General features: G+C 39.9%; 1 protein-coding gene across 1 annotated transcript in view; it reads left to right on the forward strand.

The window, feature by feature from the left end:
• ARMC3 (armadillo repeat containing 3) overlaps positions 1-15332 on the forward strand; it is a 100883-nt gene that overhangs the window by 22963 nt on the left and 62588 nt on the right. Inside the window, 3 exon segments of the mRNA XM_045463541.1 lie at positions 7208-7333; positions 13339-13407; positions 13648-13823. Of these exon segments, the coding sequence (XP_045319497.1) occupies positions 7208-7333; positions 13339-13407; positions 13648-13823 (371 nt within the window).

Consider the following 15332-nt stretch of genomic DNA (forward strand, 5'->3'; position numbering starts at 1 on the left):
GGCAGAAATGAAGACGAGTAAAACAAAGAATGAGACACAAAAACCAAATAGATGGTAGACTTAAACCTTAAACAGATGACCAAACGAAATGTGAATGTCTGAGCACCTCAGTCACCAGCGTGAGAGTGTTACATTGGATAAAAAGCAAGATCAGACTACATGCTGCCTTCAAGAAATGCACTTAGAGGGGCGCCTGGGTGGCGCAGTCGGTTAAGCGTCCGACTTCAGCCAGGTCACGATCTCGCGGTCCGTGAGTTCGAGCCCCGCGTCAGGCTCTGGGCTGATGGCTCAGAGCCTGGAGCCTGTTTCTGATTCTGTGTCTCCCTCTCTCTCTGCCCCTCCCCCGTTCATGCTCTGTCTCTCTCTGTCCCAAAAATAAATAAACGTTGAAAAAAAGAAATGCACTTAGAATATAATGACACAGATAACGATAGTAAAAGGATGAAAAAAAAAGGTATCTGGGACGTGAGGGTGATCTGGCTGCGACATCTGTCACCCCATTGATCGCCACGGTTGATTCGGCTGATCTGGCTGGCTAGGCGGGTGTCCCCTTCCTGCCTCACGTGCGTCCCCTCCCGAAGCTGTGAGCTCGGTCGAAGAGGACGACCTTCCCCGATAGAAGAGGACCGTTCTTTGGTCAAGGGTGTACAAGTAGCTGTGTTCCCCTCCTGGAACCTGTAAACAGGCTCTCAAGGTCCATTTGTAGGAGAACGTAGGGTAGTCAAGTTGCCATGACTCCAGACACATCCAAATGTGACACTGCACGTGGCAGTCGGCCTTTCTTAAAAAAAAAAAAAAAAAAAGATATCCTACGTTAGCACTAATCAAAAGAAAGCTGGAATGGCTGTATTAATTATCAGAAAAATAAACAGCAAAAAGAAGAGTATCAGATAAAAAACCTCATTTTATAATAATAAGGAAAGAGTCAATTAATCAAGAAGCTATGAAAAAAACCTGAGCAGTTATGTCGTTAATGTCATACCTTCTAAATACATGAAGTTAGAAATGCAGGGAGAAATAAACATCCACAAGTATAGCTGAGGATTTTGATAACCTCTTAATAAATGAAAGAACAAGTGGATAGAAAATCTGTAAGGATATAAAAGATTTGAAGAGCAATATAAATGAATTTAACCTAATGGATATTTATAGAATACTCCAAGCAGAATGTACATTCTTTTCAAATGCACAGAGGACATTTATGAAAGTAGGCAATATTCTGAGCCATAATACAAGCCTTAATAAATTTCTTTTTAAGCCTGAATGAATTTAAAAGGATTCCAATCATATAAAATATATGTCAGACCACAATAGAATTAAATTAAAAATCAATTACACAAAGGACTCTGGACAATCCTTAAATAGTTAGAAAGTAAACTGCACACTTCTAAATAATCTGTGATTGAAAGAATTCAAAAGGAAAATCCAAATTGAAAGTGAAAACACAACATATACAAATTTGTGGGATGCTACTAGAAGAGTATTTAGAGAGAAATTTATTGTACTAAATGCCAGCCGGAAAATAAGGTCTTGGGGCATCTGGGTGGTTAAGCATCCAACTTTCCTTAACTAGTCAGTTAAGCATCCAACTCTTGATATTGGCTCAGGTTGTGAACACGCAGTCATGAGATCAAGCCTCGCATTTGGCTTCATGCTGATCATGGAGCCTGCTTGAGATTCTCTCTCTCCCTCTCTCTCTCTGCCTCTCCTCCTCTCCCAAATAAATAAATAAACATTAAAAAAAGAAAATAAAGTCTCAAATCAATGACTTCAACTTCCACTTTAAGAAACTAGAAACAGAAAAGCAAATTAAACCCAATTATTAGTAATAAGGATATATGAGCAGAAATCAATGAAATAGAAAACAGAATGATGGACAAAAGTAATGAAATGAAAAGCTGGTTTTTTGAGAAAATCAACAATAATGAAACAGAGTCTTAAATGCAGAGAACAAACTGGTAGTTGTCAGAGGGGAGGTGGGTGGAGAGATGATGTAAAGGGGATTAAGAGGTATGAACTTTCTATTATAAAATAAACAAGTGAAATATATGTGTGTGTGTGTGTGTGTGTGTGTGTGTGTGTGTGTGTGTGTGTATGTGTATGACTCTTGAGCCAGATTGCTAAAAAGAGAGAAGGCAAATTATCAATACAGGAATGAAAGAGGGGACATCACTCTGGATCCTACAGATATTAAAAGGATAATATTAATACTATGAACAATCTAATGCCAATAAATTCTACAACTTAGATGAAGTAGGCAAATGTATTTTAAGACAATAAACTCCCATAGCTCACTAAAGAAAGTATAGATAGCCTGAATATCCCTGTATCTATTACAGAAATTAAAATTTGTAGTTCAAAACTGTCTCACAAAAAAAGCTCCAGGTCCAGATATTTTCGCTGCTGAATTCTACCAAATACTTAAGGAAGAGGTGCTACCAGTTATATATAAACTCTTGCAGAAAATTGAGAAAGATGGAATAATCCCCTATTCATTCCGTGAAGTCACTATTACCCTGATACCCCAAACAGACAAAGTCCTTATAGGAAAATAAATCTGCAGGTTAATATACCTCATAGATATAGATATAGATATAGATATAGATATAGATATAGATAAAGATCATGACCAACGAGATTTATTCCCAAATTGCAAGGTTGCTTTAACATTTGAAAATCAATCAAGGTATTTTACTATGTGTGGTAGGCAGAATAATAACTCCCCTAATCCCTGAAAGTTGTGAATATGTTATGTTATCGACAACCGAAATAAGGTTGTAGATATATTTAAGGTTGCTAATCAGCTGATCTTGAGAAGAGGAAAATATCTTGGATTATCCAGGTGGGGCCTACATAATTACAAGGGTCCTTATAGGTGGCAGAAGGAGACAAGAGAGTCAGAGTCAGAGGAAAAGATGTGACAGTAGACGCGGAGATCGGAGTGATGTGATTGCTGGCTTTAAAAATAGAAGATGCTCATTAGCCAAGGAATGTTCATGGGAAGAAATGAGAATGGGTTCTTGCCTAATACTTCAAAAAGGAACATAATCCTGTCCGCATCTCAAATTTAGCCCACTTGGCCAACTACATACTCCTGACTTCCAGACCATAGATAATATATTTGTGTTTTAAGCCACTACGTTTTTGGTAATTTGTTATAGCAGCATTAGGATATGAATAGACTATATTTAAAAAAAGAAAAACCATATTATGATCTGAATAAATGCAAAGAATTATCTTTATAAAGTCCAGTGTCTCCTCCTGATAAAATATCTCAGCAAAGTAGGAGTAGTTACAGACTTCCTCTATGGCCAACTAACACTTAATAGTGAAAGGCTGAATGCTTTCCCCCTAAGATCAGGAACAAGAGAAAAATGTCTGCTCTTGGCTGTATGGGAAGTTCTAATTAATGCAATCAGGTAAGAAAAAGAAACAAAAGGCATCCAGATCGGAAAAGATGAAGCAAAACTATATTTGATTTATAGACTATGATATCATCTTTCATATAGAAAAGTCTATTGAATCTACAAAAAAGCTACTAGAAATAATACATTAGCAAAGTTCCAATTGGAAGTTTAGCAAAGTTCCAATTCCAGGTTTCCAATTGGAAATCAACATGAAATTTAACACTATTTACAATAGCACCAAAAAGTATGAGATCATAGGATGAATCTGACAAAAGGTGGGAAAAAAATCTGTACACTGAAAACTATAAAATATTTCTGGGAGAAATTAAAGAAGTTCTAAATGAATGGAAAGAGATACTGTATTAATGGCGTGGAAGATGTCAATTGTTAAGATGTCATTTTTCCCCAGATTGATCTATGTATTTAATGCAATTCCTACCAAAATCTGAGCAATTTTTTTTTGTAGAAATTGACAAGCTAATTCTAAAATTCAGATGGAAATGCAAAGCTTCTAGTAAACGTCAAAACAATCTTTTTAAAAAAAATTTTTTGTGTTATTTTTATTTGAGAGAGAGAGAGAGCACGAGCAGGGGAGGGACAGAGAGACAGGATCTGAAGCAGGCTTCAGCCCAGGGCCTGATGCAGAGCTCAGATTCACAAGCAGTGAGATCATGACCTGAGCCGAGGTCAGATGCTTAGCCAACTGAGCCACCCAGACACCCTGAAAGTGAAAACAATCTTGAAAAAGTAGCAACCTTGAGAACATTCTCTTCCCGATTTAAGACTATTATAAAGCTACAGTAAGTAAGATAGCGTTATTGGCACAAAGATAAACAAATAGATCAAAGAAGCAGAATAAAGAAGCCATACATGGGCCCACATATATATGGACAATTTTTCAACCAAGGTACAAAAGCAATACAGTAGAAAAAGTCAGTCTTTTTAACAAATGGTTTTAGAATGAGATATCCACATAAAACTTAAAACTATAAAACTTCTAGAACACATAGGAGAAAACCTTTCTGAACTTGGGTTAGCCAAAAATCTCTTCGGTATGACACTAAAACATAATCCATAAGAGGACAGTTGACCGGATGTTATCAAATTTACCCTGAACCCACACACCTAACCAAAAAAAGATACACAGATGGCAAATAAGTGTGTGAAAAGGTGTCGTATGTTAACCAGGAAATTAAAGCAAGAGTGAAATATCCCCACACACCTACTAGAAGAATGGCTAAAATTGTAAACAGCATGAATTCATGGCAGCATGAAGTGCTGGTGAAGATGTGGAACAACAGGAACTTTCATTCATTGCTGGTGGAAGTCCAAAATAGTACAGGCACTTGGGAAGACCGTTTGGTAGTTTCTCGGAAAGCTAAACATAATCTTATGCATTTCTCAGAACCCATAGAGTTGTACTACACAGTCAGTGAACTGTAATGTACATTGCCAACTCTAGTTAATAGCAACGTATCAATATCGGTTCATCAATGGTAACAAATGTGCCACACTAATGCATGATGTTAATAATTAGGGAAGTGGGGGAAGGAAGAGAGATGGAGAGTATGCGAACTCTGTGTGTTTTGTTCCTTTTTTTTTATAAACCTAAAACTGCTCAAAAAAAGGTCTAGTAATTTTCTTTTTAAAGATAGGCTATAGATCGCGAGAAAATCTTTGTCAATCATATATCTGATAAAGGACTTGTGTCCAGAACTCTCAAAACTCAGTAATAAAGTAAACCAAGTTTAAACATACATATGAGCAAGAGATTTGAATAGCCACTTGGTTAAAGGGCCATATGGATGGCAAAAATCAACATCATTAGTCATGAGGGAAATACAAATTAAAACCGTGATGAGATACTATTTCACAGTCACCGGGATTACTCTAATCAGAAAGATCGACAGAAATATTGGCTAGGATATGGAGAAATAGGAACTCTCGTACATTGCTTATGAGGACGTAAAATGGTACCATCACCTTGGAAAACAGTTTGGTAGTTTCTCAAAAAGTTAAATGTACACCTACCATATGATCCAGTCAAAGTGTGGTATATCCATATGATGGTGTAGGACTCGGCAATAAAAATGATGAACTATGATACGTGCTACAACATGGATTCATCTCAAAGTAATCAGACTGAGCAAAACCAGACAATAACAAATTCATACTCTGTGATTATATAGAGTTCTGGGAAATGCCAAATAATGTATAGTAACAGGAGGAAGAAGTCACAAAGTGTCAAGAGGAAACTTTTGGGGCTGTTAGATATGTTTTTTTTTTTCCCTTAATGGTGCTGTTTGGTTTCATGGGTGTTAAACATGGGTCAAAATTTATCAAATTGTTCTCTTTAAGTTTGTACAGTCTATTGTATGTCAATGATGCCTCATCAAAACTGTCAAAAAAGAATAAAAATAGATGTAAAGATTACACAAGCTATTAATTTTGCAAATCCTCTTTTGCTGGCCATAAAATCATAATACACAGCATTGTTTATAAACTGAGAAGAAATGTATTTTGATGAAGAAATAATTCAAGTTATGTAATAAAAGTCTCAGAACAAAAATTTAAAGACAAACTTAATTTTTATGACAATATGACATATAAAATATCTTTTTATTTAAGCATAAGTATCTTAAAATTTATACTAAAGATTCATTTGACAAAATGTTTTCACCTAAGAAATTAAGTTTTAGAATTTCCTTAAGATGTAAATATTGGAAGATTTGAAGAGAAGTTTGTGATAGTCAACAATGCATATTTCAACATGTTCTTAGCAGGCGACAAATTTGACCATTTAGAGACAGGGCAATTTCATTAGGAAGATATAGTCTGCGTGTTATCAGAATATGGACCTATAACTTAAAATATAAAATACTCTAATTTTATGAGAAAACCGAGGCAAGACAAGTGAAAGGGACTTTATTATATCTCAAATTAATTTTGAAAGTGAGATCTATGTTTTCGTAGTCCATGAAATTAAAAAGCTGAAATTAATCAGGACCCAAACATTGTTCCTGACTTTGTAGAACGATATCCCACTCATCAAGATATAGCTAAATTGCTTCTATAGTTCAGCAAGACTCTGGCATTACGTGGCCTTCTGGGGTTTCTTGCCACAGCTAAGGAGTCCCCAGTTACCCTGGCGGCTCCCCTCTGTGTGTGAACCTTCATGCTAGCTGCAGACACATCTTGGATGACAAAATAGGTGCTGTAACCCCAGTGGGTGAAAAACGAACTCCCTGAACTCACCCCACCATCCCACTTTAACTTGAAGTGGGGTCCGTGTATGTTAATGAAGTCTCGTGATTAATTACGCCAGTATATGACCGGCTCTATGCTAGGCGCTGAGGATACGAGAGAACAGAACAGAAAGGGTATCTGTCCTCGTGGAAAATTAAGTTCTAGTGGAACAGGCAAACGAGGCAAGGAGATGGCTAAGTGGTATGAAGGAAATAGACTAGGGAAGAGGAAGAAAGGCTTGGACGTAGTGGTAACATTAGATAGGGTGGTCAGGGGAGACCCTCTGAGCAGGTGCAGTGTGAACTGAGAACTGAATGACAAGAGGAAGCCAGCTCTTGAAATAAGCATCAGGAGGAAGGAAAGCAGCAAATGTCGAGGATCCCTGCGCTCTAAAGTTTATTCCGAGATCTATGCGGAAATAAAGTGTATGTATATGCGGAAGCAAAGAGGAATGTGAAAGGCAAACAGCAAGTAAGAAATTAAAATGGCACGAGGGAGAGTTTTGATGAGACTGATGATATCCATGCATGATTTGATTTTACCTGTGCTATCAGGTGAAGAAAACAAAGCTACCCTCCTTGAACTTGGAGCTGTGGAACCTTTAACCAAGCTGCTCACCCATGAAGACAAAATTGTAAGACGAAATGCTACCATGATATTTGGAATCCTGGCTTCTAATAGTAAGTATCAACTCTCAGACATAATCTCATAACCTCATGTAATGCATTATCCTTTTTTTAAAATTTAACTTTAAGGGGTTTGTTTTTAATTTTATGTGAACTGACTTTGATGTTAACGAAAAGTTAAATAAATATAATACAACAGATTATGATTTCATATTTTAAGAACATATTTTTCTTCTTTATTTTACTGTTTATTTTTTTTTGAGGTGGCAGGAGGGGCAGAGAGAGTGGAAGACAGATGATCGGAAGCAGGCTTTTCACTGAAAGCACAGAGCCTGTTGCAGGGCTTGAACTCATGAACTGAAAGATCATGAGCTGAGCCAAAGTCAGATGCTTAACAGACTGAGTCACCCAGGAGCCCCGAGATATTTTTTTTTTTAATTTTTTTTTTCAACATTTATTTATTTTTGGGACAGAGAGAGACAGAGCATGAACGGGGGAGGGGCAGAGAGAGAGGGAGACAGAATCGGAAACAGGCTCCAGGCTCTGAGCCATCAGCCCAGAGCCCGACGCGGGGCTCGAACTCATGGACCGCGAGATCGTGACCTGGCTGAAGTCGGACGCTTAACCGACTGCGCCACCCAGGCGCCCCAACCCCGAGATATTTTTAAAATATAAAAATATATGCAAATATATCCATGTAAAACTCTCAGAGTTGGTGACGTGGTAGGTTTGAGTCTAACAAGTTGAAGGGCACTCATTGTCTCTTAAAATAGCTCTTTTCTGGAGTTAGCGTGACGTAATTTGTCCGCCCATATGTCAGCTACACTTCGTATGTATTTCATAGTGAAAGTAACCCAGGGCGAAGAGGTTTGATACATTTATTTTTCTGAAACTGCAAAATATACTTTGCCAAAAATAATTTTAGACATGTATTTATTTCTTAAATCAGATCTATGGCTTGAATATTTTCATATGTTTAATATGGTGAAATGATAGTATTAGTTAAAATATGCTATTATGTCTGTTAGAATACCGGTTTGACGAAAACTCTGCCAATAAAGGCAGTCCCTGACTAATGAACAGGATGCCTGTTTCACTTGAAAGTCATTTTCATGTTATAATGGTAGGTTTCTGAGTTAGCCACTAAAGGCCTTGTGACTTTATAATAAAACATGACATTCTTGGTGAAGACTGCATGAACTCTAAACCGAAACCCAGGCAGTTAGGAATAAACATATCTGTCTGTCTCATGGCATGCGGCTAAAGTTATCATCCTTCCCCCCCCTCACCAGTCTCAGCAAAAGCACAAGCTCAGTTTCCTCCCTCAACTTCCTGACTCCCCCCCCCCCCCTCACTTTCCTGAACCCTGGGGTGAGACAGGACGGGAGAGGAAGGGGGGCTCCTTATTCCACGCTGTCCAGCAGGGACGGTGGCATTAATGTCACAGACAGGAAGATGGGAAGTGATGGGGAAGGAGAGTTTTAGGTGACATCTGTGCCCTTACAGCCAACGCCGCCAAGACTGCGTGAACACTGCCTGCCGTTCTGGGGGGCTGATGGGGCCCCGCTGGGGCTGTCAGTGGAAGGGGATCTGGAGGCAAGTGCGGGAGCTCTAATGGCGGCTGTTCTGGAAGGCAGGGGCTCTGGGGGTATTTCTGGCTGCAGGATGATGAGGACAGTCGTGGGGGAGTGGATGCTCTACCAACCCAGATTTTGGTAACATTAGTCAACACTCACACAGCATTTACAATGTGCCAGGCGCTGTCCTACATGCTATTTGTACGTTCAGTCATTTAATGAGGTCGGTGCTATGGTCATTCCCTTTATATGGGGGGCAACTGAGGTACAGAGAAGTTAAACAAGGTAGTAATCATTTGTATCGTGGGGCCTTCATGAATTTGTCTCAGGGGCTGTCTGTGTACTAATTCCGCCATGTTGAATGAGCCACCTTGAAAGTATTTATAATCAAAAAAGGGAACATGAAAATTTTTCTTATGTTTTATTCCGTTTACACGCCACAGAATTTGAGAAGCGGGGGTGCTTTGTAATACCTCTTATGCAACTCCTCGTTTTAAAAATAGAAAAGAGCTCTGAAAGGATTAGCTTCCTTGTGCATTCATGCGGGTGGTTAATAGAAGAAATCAGATCAGAGCTAGAATTAGAACTCTACTCTCTGGCTCCTAGCTTTGTGGACTTGTATTCATCAAGTATTCTCCGATCCGTAACACGAGTGCACATGCTAACTCAGGTTCTCCTACTACATGATTCTGGCGGAGAATGCGTGTCCTTTGGAAAGGAGAGTCATAATTTTCTGCTGAGACTTCTGCCTTCTAACTTAGTGTCTAGGTTTCTATGACTTTTTTTTCCTATTTACTTTTGTTCTTGGTTTCTCGCATTCATTTTATTTAGAGTTTGCACCTTCCAATACACGAGGAGCTTATAATCTGTGAAGCCCTCCAAATTGTTTGCCACATTTGCCTGAGCAGGGTTTGTATGTTGCATGTCACAAGTTTCCAAAAGAGTCTGTGACCCTAAAATATTGAGAATAACCGTTGCATTTGCGTGCTCAATGTGACGGCTCTCAGACCCGTAGAGCCACCCCCTGGGAGCCTGCTGGCTGGGCTGTGACCAGTGCTGGGGTGCAGTCTGCTACCACGAAGCATAACACTGGAAAGACTTTTGCTGTCTTGGTGGTTTCCAGCGAGCCTGTGGGTCTTAGATATGGTGAATGAACCCTCCCGCCCCCTGACCAAGAGCTTTCTTTTGATTCCACGAATTGGGTAAAAAAAAAAAAAAAAAAAATCAAGGCATTTATGGGAACTGATTCATTTTCTACGTGAACGATCTGATGACACGATAACCTGCTTGGCGTCCTCAATGGCTCGTGTTCCTGCTTTGTCAGTACGGCCAGTACATGAATAGCTTTTGCTTCACTGGCCATCCATGTCCAAGGCGACTAAGCTAGTCGTTCACTCTAAACGAAAAGGCCTGGGGCACCTGAGTGGCTCCAGTCGGTTGAGCATCTGACTTCGGCTCGGGTCATGATCTCACAGTCCGGGAGTTCGAGCCCTGCCTCGGGCTCTGTGCCGACAGCTCAGAGCCTGGAGCCTCCTTCGGATGCTGTGTCTCCCTCTCTCTCTGCCCCTCCCCCACTCACACTCTGTCTCTGCCTCTCAAAAATGAATAAACGTTAAAGAAATTTTTTTCAGTGAAAAGGCATGTTTCCAGACTAATTGGTAAACAAACGCACCTCTGGTGCTGCATGGTTAAATCATCTTTAGACTGTCTTAAAATAACCGCTTTTTCTTTAGAGATGTGTATCTTCACATGCCTTTCACGTACTCAATGCTTTCACTATGTTCATAGTGGATGAACCAGTACGATGTTCCAACAGAATGCCTGGTGCTAAAAGGATTGCTGTGAGAGCAAACAAATTCTTGATTTTTCTTCTTCGTCTTTTTTCTAAAGTGATTGAGTTATGAGCCTATGCTAATCCTGGGTCATTCAAGACAAGCATTTAAATTACTGTGTTAAACCTTTTAATCAAAATGGAGTTGCTGTCTCTTACGCACCACCCCCCCCCGCCCCCGGTTTGTATTTAGTTTGATGAGGCCGTATAACAGAGGCTCATTTAATGAAGTCAGCTAAAGAGAGAGTTCATTGCCATCCTTGAAGCCCAGATTTTACATTACTTATGGCGATCTGAAGAGCTTGCCATCTTAAGAAAAGGTTGATGTAAAAGAGTATATAAGGTCAAAAATAAATTGGATGGTTCATATTAGGCAACCAGAAAGTGTAAATAAGAGTGCAGTTACAACAGATTGCATGGGATGTCTGGGTGGCTCAGTCGGTTAAGCCTCTGACTTGAGCTCAGGTCACCATCTTGCCGTTTGTGTGTTTGAGCCCCATGTCGGGCTCTGTGCTGACACCTCAGAGCCTGGAGCCAGCTTCAGATTCCGTGTCTCCCTCTGTCTCTGCCCCTCCCCTGCTTGCTCTCTCTCGCTCTCAAAACTAAGTAAAAACATTAAAAAAATGTTTTTTAAAAAAACCCAGATTGCATGAAGTTACTCCAGGAAGTGAAGGTGTTGGCAGTTCTGAACCACCTAAAATTGTATGTGTCCTAGAGTTTAGCTGGAACATATTTAAAGCCAATTTTTAAAAATGTATTTATTTATTTTGAGAGAGAGACAGCACAAGTGGGGGAGGAGCAGAGAGGAGAGACAGAATCCCAAGCAGGCTCCACGCCATCAGCGCGGAGCCCGATGCGGGGCTTGAACTCACAAACTGTGAAATCGTGACCTGAGCCGAGGTCAAGAGTCAGACGCTTAGCCAACCGTGCCACCCAGGCGCCCCCAGCTAGAACACATTTGCATGGACCAACCACAATAGATAGAGTTTCTATTCAGTTGCCCTATATGAGCGTGTTCTCTGTGGAGAAAGAAGGGGGCAGAGATCGATATTGTTTTTAAAGTGATGAAAATAGGCACTTATCCGTTATGTTTTGCTGACTTACCCTCAGGAAAAGAAAGATCCTTTAGGGACAATTGGTGTCAAAAAGCAGAATAACAAACCGATCCGCTATGCCACCGATTTATAGGCACTGCCACAGAATCTGAGCCCTCCTCTGAGCCAAGAGAAAAATGGTTTAGTGGAGAGCTCTACTAGATCTGTTACTGGACAGATTTGGCTAACTTCCTGTCTAGAAGGGAATTTCGTGGCACGGGTTTCTGTGATGAAGACTTTTGAGTTGTTAGGGCAGAAGAACGTGAGGTGTCACATACGGGCCCAGCCAGGCGGCCTCGGTCTGCGGGAGCATTTCCTTCCTGCAGGGAAACGAGAGAAGCAGAGGGCACAGTAGGATCTGAGTAGGATGCCTTCACTTGTTTAATTCCCTGTCAAGGTATACTTTTTTTTTTTTTTTTTTTAATTTTAGAGAGAGAGAGCAAGAGAAAGCATGAGCCAGGGAGAGGGACAGGGAGAGAGGGAGAGAATCTCCCGGGGCTGGATAACTGGATCCCATGACCCTGGGATCATGGATCCCATGACCCTAGGATCATGGCAGAAATCAAGAGTTGGACACTCACCCAACGAAACCACCCAGGCGCCCCCGTTTTTTGAACCAGTGTTGACTGTAAAATAACGCCCTCCACTTTGGGACGCTACCCTTTCCAGAAGCTCTACTATTCTTTTGTACTTCGAGCTTATTTACATACATGTAAGCCAGCGATAAGTTTGCTGGCCCTCTTCCGCCATTTTGAACAGAAACAGAGCAAAAGGTGTCCAATAAAAGTCAAGTATACCCAGTGGTTAATGAGGAAAAATCCATCCAGAGACTCTCAGCCGTGAAGTGAAATTTTCCAAAATGCTAATGATGCTAATTTCGGCTTACAAAGATAACTGACCAAGAACCACTGCAAAAACTAAATGAGTACCTTATTTCTTATGCCTTATTTCTCAGAAAACACGGGTTAAGGATGGCAGCGGAGAAATAGGGGCGTGTCTGCCCGGCCTTAATTAGGCTCACGTGACTAGTACAGAAGTGAACTTTAAACAAATCAATATACTTGTCTTTAATCATTTTTGGCATCTCTGATAATCAAATGGAACACAACCAAGATATAGTAATCGAAAAGGCTGAGGATAATTCTTACTTGCATTCTGCACAAGTTTTCTTAAAATCAAAATTTAAAAATACCCTTTCCAACAAAACAACACCAAAAGGAATTTCTACTATACGGTAAACAAATGTAGGGAGCAGTAACTCGGCTTTACTGATTAGTGTTCTAGGTACACTTTGCACTTTTCTGGTTATCTTTTCTAGTGTTGTCGGAAGGTAGTATATTTCGGTGATCAAGGAGAGGGGCTAGAGTCTGTCTAGGGTCCGACAGACCTGACCATGACCATGCTACCTGGTCTCACCACTGACTTGCTGATTTTGAGCCTCAGTTTCTTTATTTGTAAAATTAGGTAATAATAAAGCCTATCTCATAAGGGACTGTTTAAACAACCTCGCTGTTATTGATAATAAGAAACATTAACACGCTGTTTCTTCTTTTGCAGACGATGTTAAAAAATTGTTAAGGGAACTAGATGTCATGAATTCCGTCATCGCTCAGCTTGCTCCAGAAGGTAGTTTTGCATCACGCATCTGTTTCAAAAATGGGACTGGTTTGTTTTTCGCAGTTCATTAAACTACTCCTCGGAAATAGCCTATGTAATATCAACGGTGAATTGTCCTTAAGGTCTTTCAAGCCAAGAGGGGCTCTCACCAAAGTTAGGATTCGTGAAGCTTTGGTTTTCAAAACGTGTTTTAAAGTAGTGGTTGCGGAAGCCTTTCGCACACTTGTGTTGTTTATCTTTGATGTGCAGAGGAAGTGGTGATTCATGAGTTTGCCAGTCTTTGCCTGGCGAACATGTCTGCGGAGTATACCAGCAAAGTGCAGATATTGGAGCACGGCGGGTTAGAGCCACTCGTCAGACTGCTGGCCAGCCCAGACCCTGACGTGAAGAAGAACTCTGTTGAGTGCATTTACAACTTGACCCAGGTGAGGGTGATTTCTAAAAGTGGGTTTTGACCAAAGCTATTTATAGAATTGATTTGCCCAATAAAAAAGGCTAAAAGGTGTTAAAAACTCCTCAGTTTTGATTCACTGGTTTTTGTTTTTGTTTTTTTTTTTTTTTCTGGTACTATTTAGGAGTTATCGTTTGGGGAAAAGAAAGAATGGAGGTTGAGTGTAGATACCTTTCAACTTTCACATTTTATAAGCAATTGTGTCCCATGAAAGGGCATTTTCAGTTTGTTCTCTATAGTTAAGGATCTGTTTCTTTTTTTCTCTCTCTCTCTCTTTCTGTCTCTCTCTGTCTCTCTTTTTTGCCTTTGTTCATTTGTTTTGTTTCTTAAATTTTTAAATCATATGGTATTTGTCTTTCTCGGACTGACTTATTTTGCTTAGCATAATGCTCTAACTCCACCCGTGTTGTTGCGTTATGCCAAGACTTCATTCTTTTTTTGACCGAATAATATCTCATTATTTATATCTCCATCAACAGGTGAATGGACTGCTTCAATAAGTTGGTTATTAGACATAATGCCGCAATAAACATAGGAATGCATGTATCCCTTTATAAATTGGGGTTTTTGAATATTTGGAGTAAATATCCAGGAGTGCAATTACTGCATCAGAGAGTAGTTCTGTTTTTTTAACTTTTTGAGGAACCTCCAGACTCCCTTCCACAGTGGCTGCACCAGTTTGCATTCCCACCAACAGGGCGCGAGGGTTCTTTTTTCTCCACATCTTTGCTGACACCTGTTGTTTCTTGTGTTGTTGATTTTAGCCGTTCCGGCAGGTGTGAGGTGATAGCTCACTGTAGTTTTGATTTGCACTTCTTTGATGGTGAGTGACGTTGAGCATCTTTTCATGTGTCTGTTGGCCATCTGGATGTCTTCTTTGGAGAAGTGTCTGTTCATACTTCTACCCATGTTTAATTGGATTATTTGTTTTTTGGGTGTTGAATTGTATGAGTTCTTTATATACTGTATTTTGGATACTAACCCTTTACTGGATATGCCATTTGCAAATACCTTCTCCTATTCGGAAGGTTACCTTTCAGTTTTGTTGATTGTTTCCTTTGCTTGTATAAACTTTTTATTTTGATGTGGTCTCAATAGTTTATTTTTGCTTTTGTTTCCCTTGCCTCAGGAGCCATATCTGGAAAGGTGTTGCTATGGCCAGTGTCAGAGAAATAATTGCCTGGGCTCTATTCAGAGATTGTTATGGTTTCCTGTCTCACATTTAGGTCCTTAATCCATTTTGAGTTTATTTTTGTGTATGGTGTAAGAACGTGGCCCAGTTTCATTCTTTTGCATGTTACTGTCCAGTTTTCCCAACACCATTTATTGAAAGACTCTCTCTCCCCGTGGATGTTTTTGCATCCTTTGCCAAAGATGAATTGACCATATAATTGTGGGTTTATTTCTGGGTTTTCTATGCTGTTCCATTGATCTGGGTGTCTACTTTTGTGTCAGTTACCATCCTATTCGATTACTACAGCTT

This window comes from Leopardus geoffroyi, chromosome B4, assembly GCF_018350155.1.
Source record: "Leopardus geoffroyi isolate Oge1 chromosome B4, O.geoffroyi_Oge1_pat1.0, whole genome shotgun sequence".
NCBI lineage: Eukaryota > Metazoa > Chordata > Mammalia > Carnivora > Felidae > Leopardus > Leopardus geoffroyi.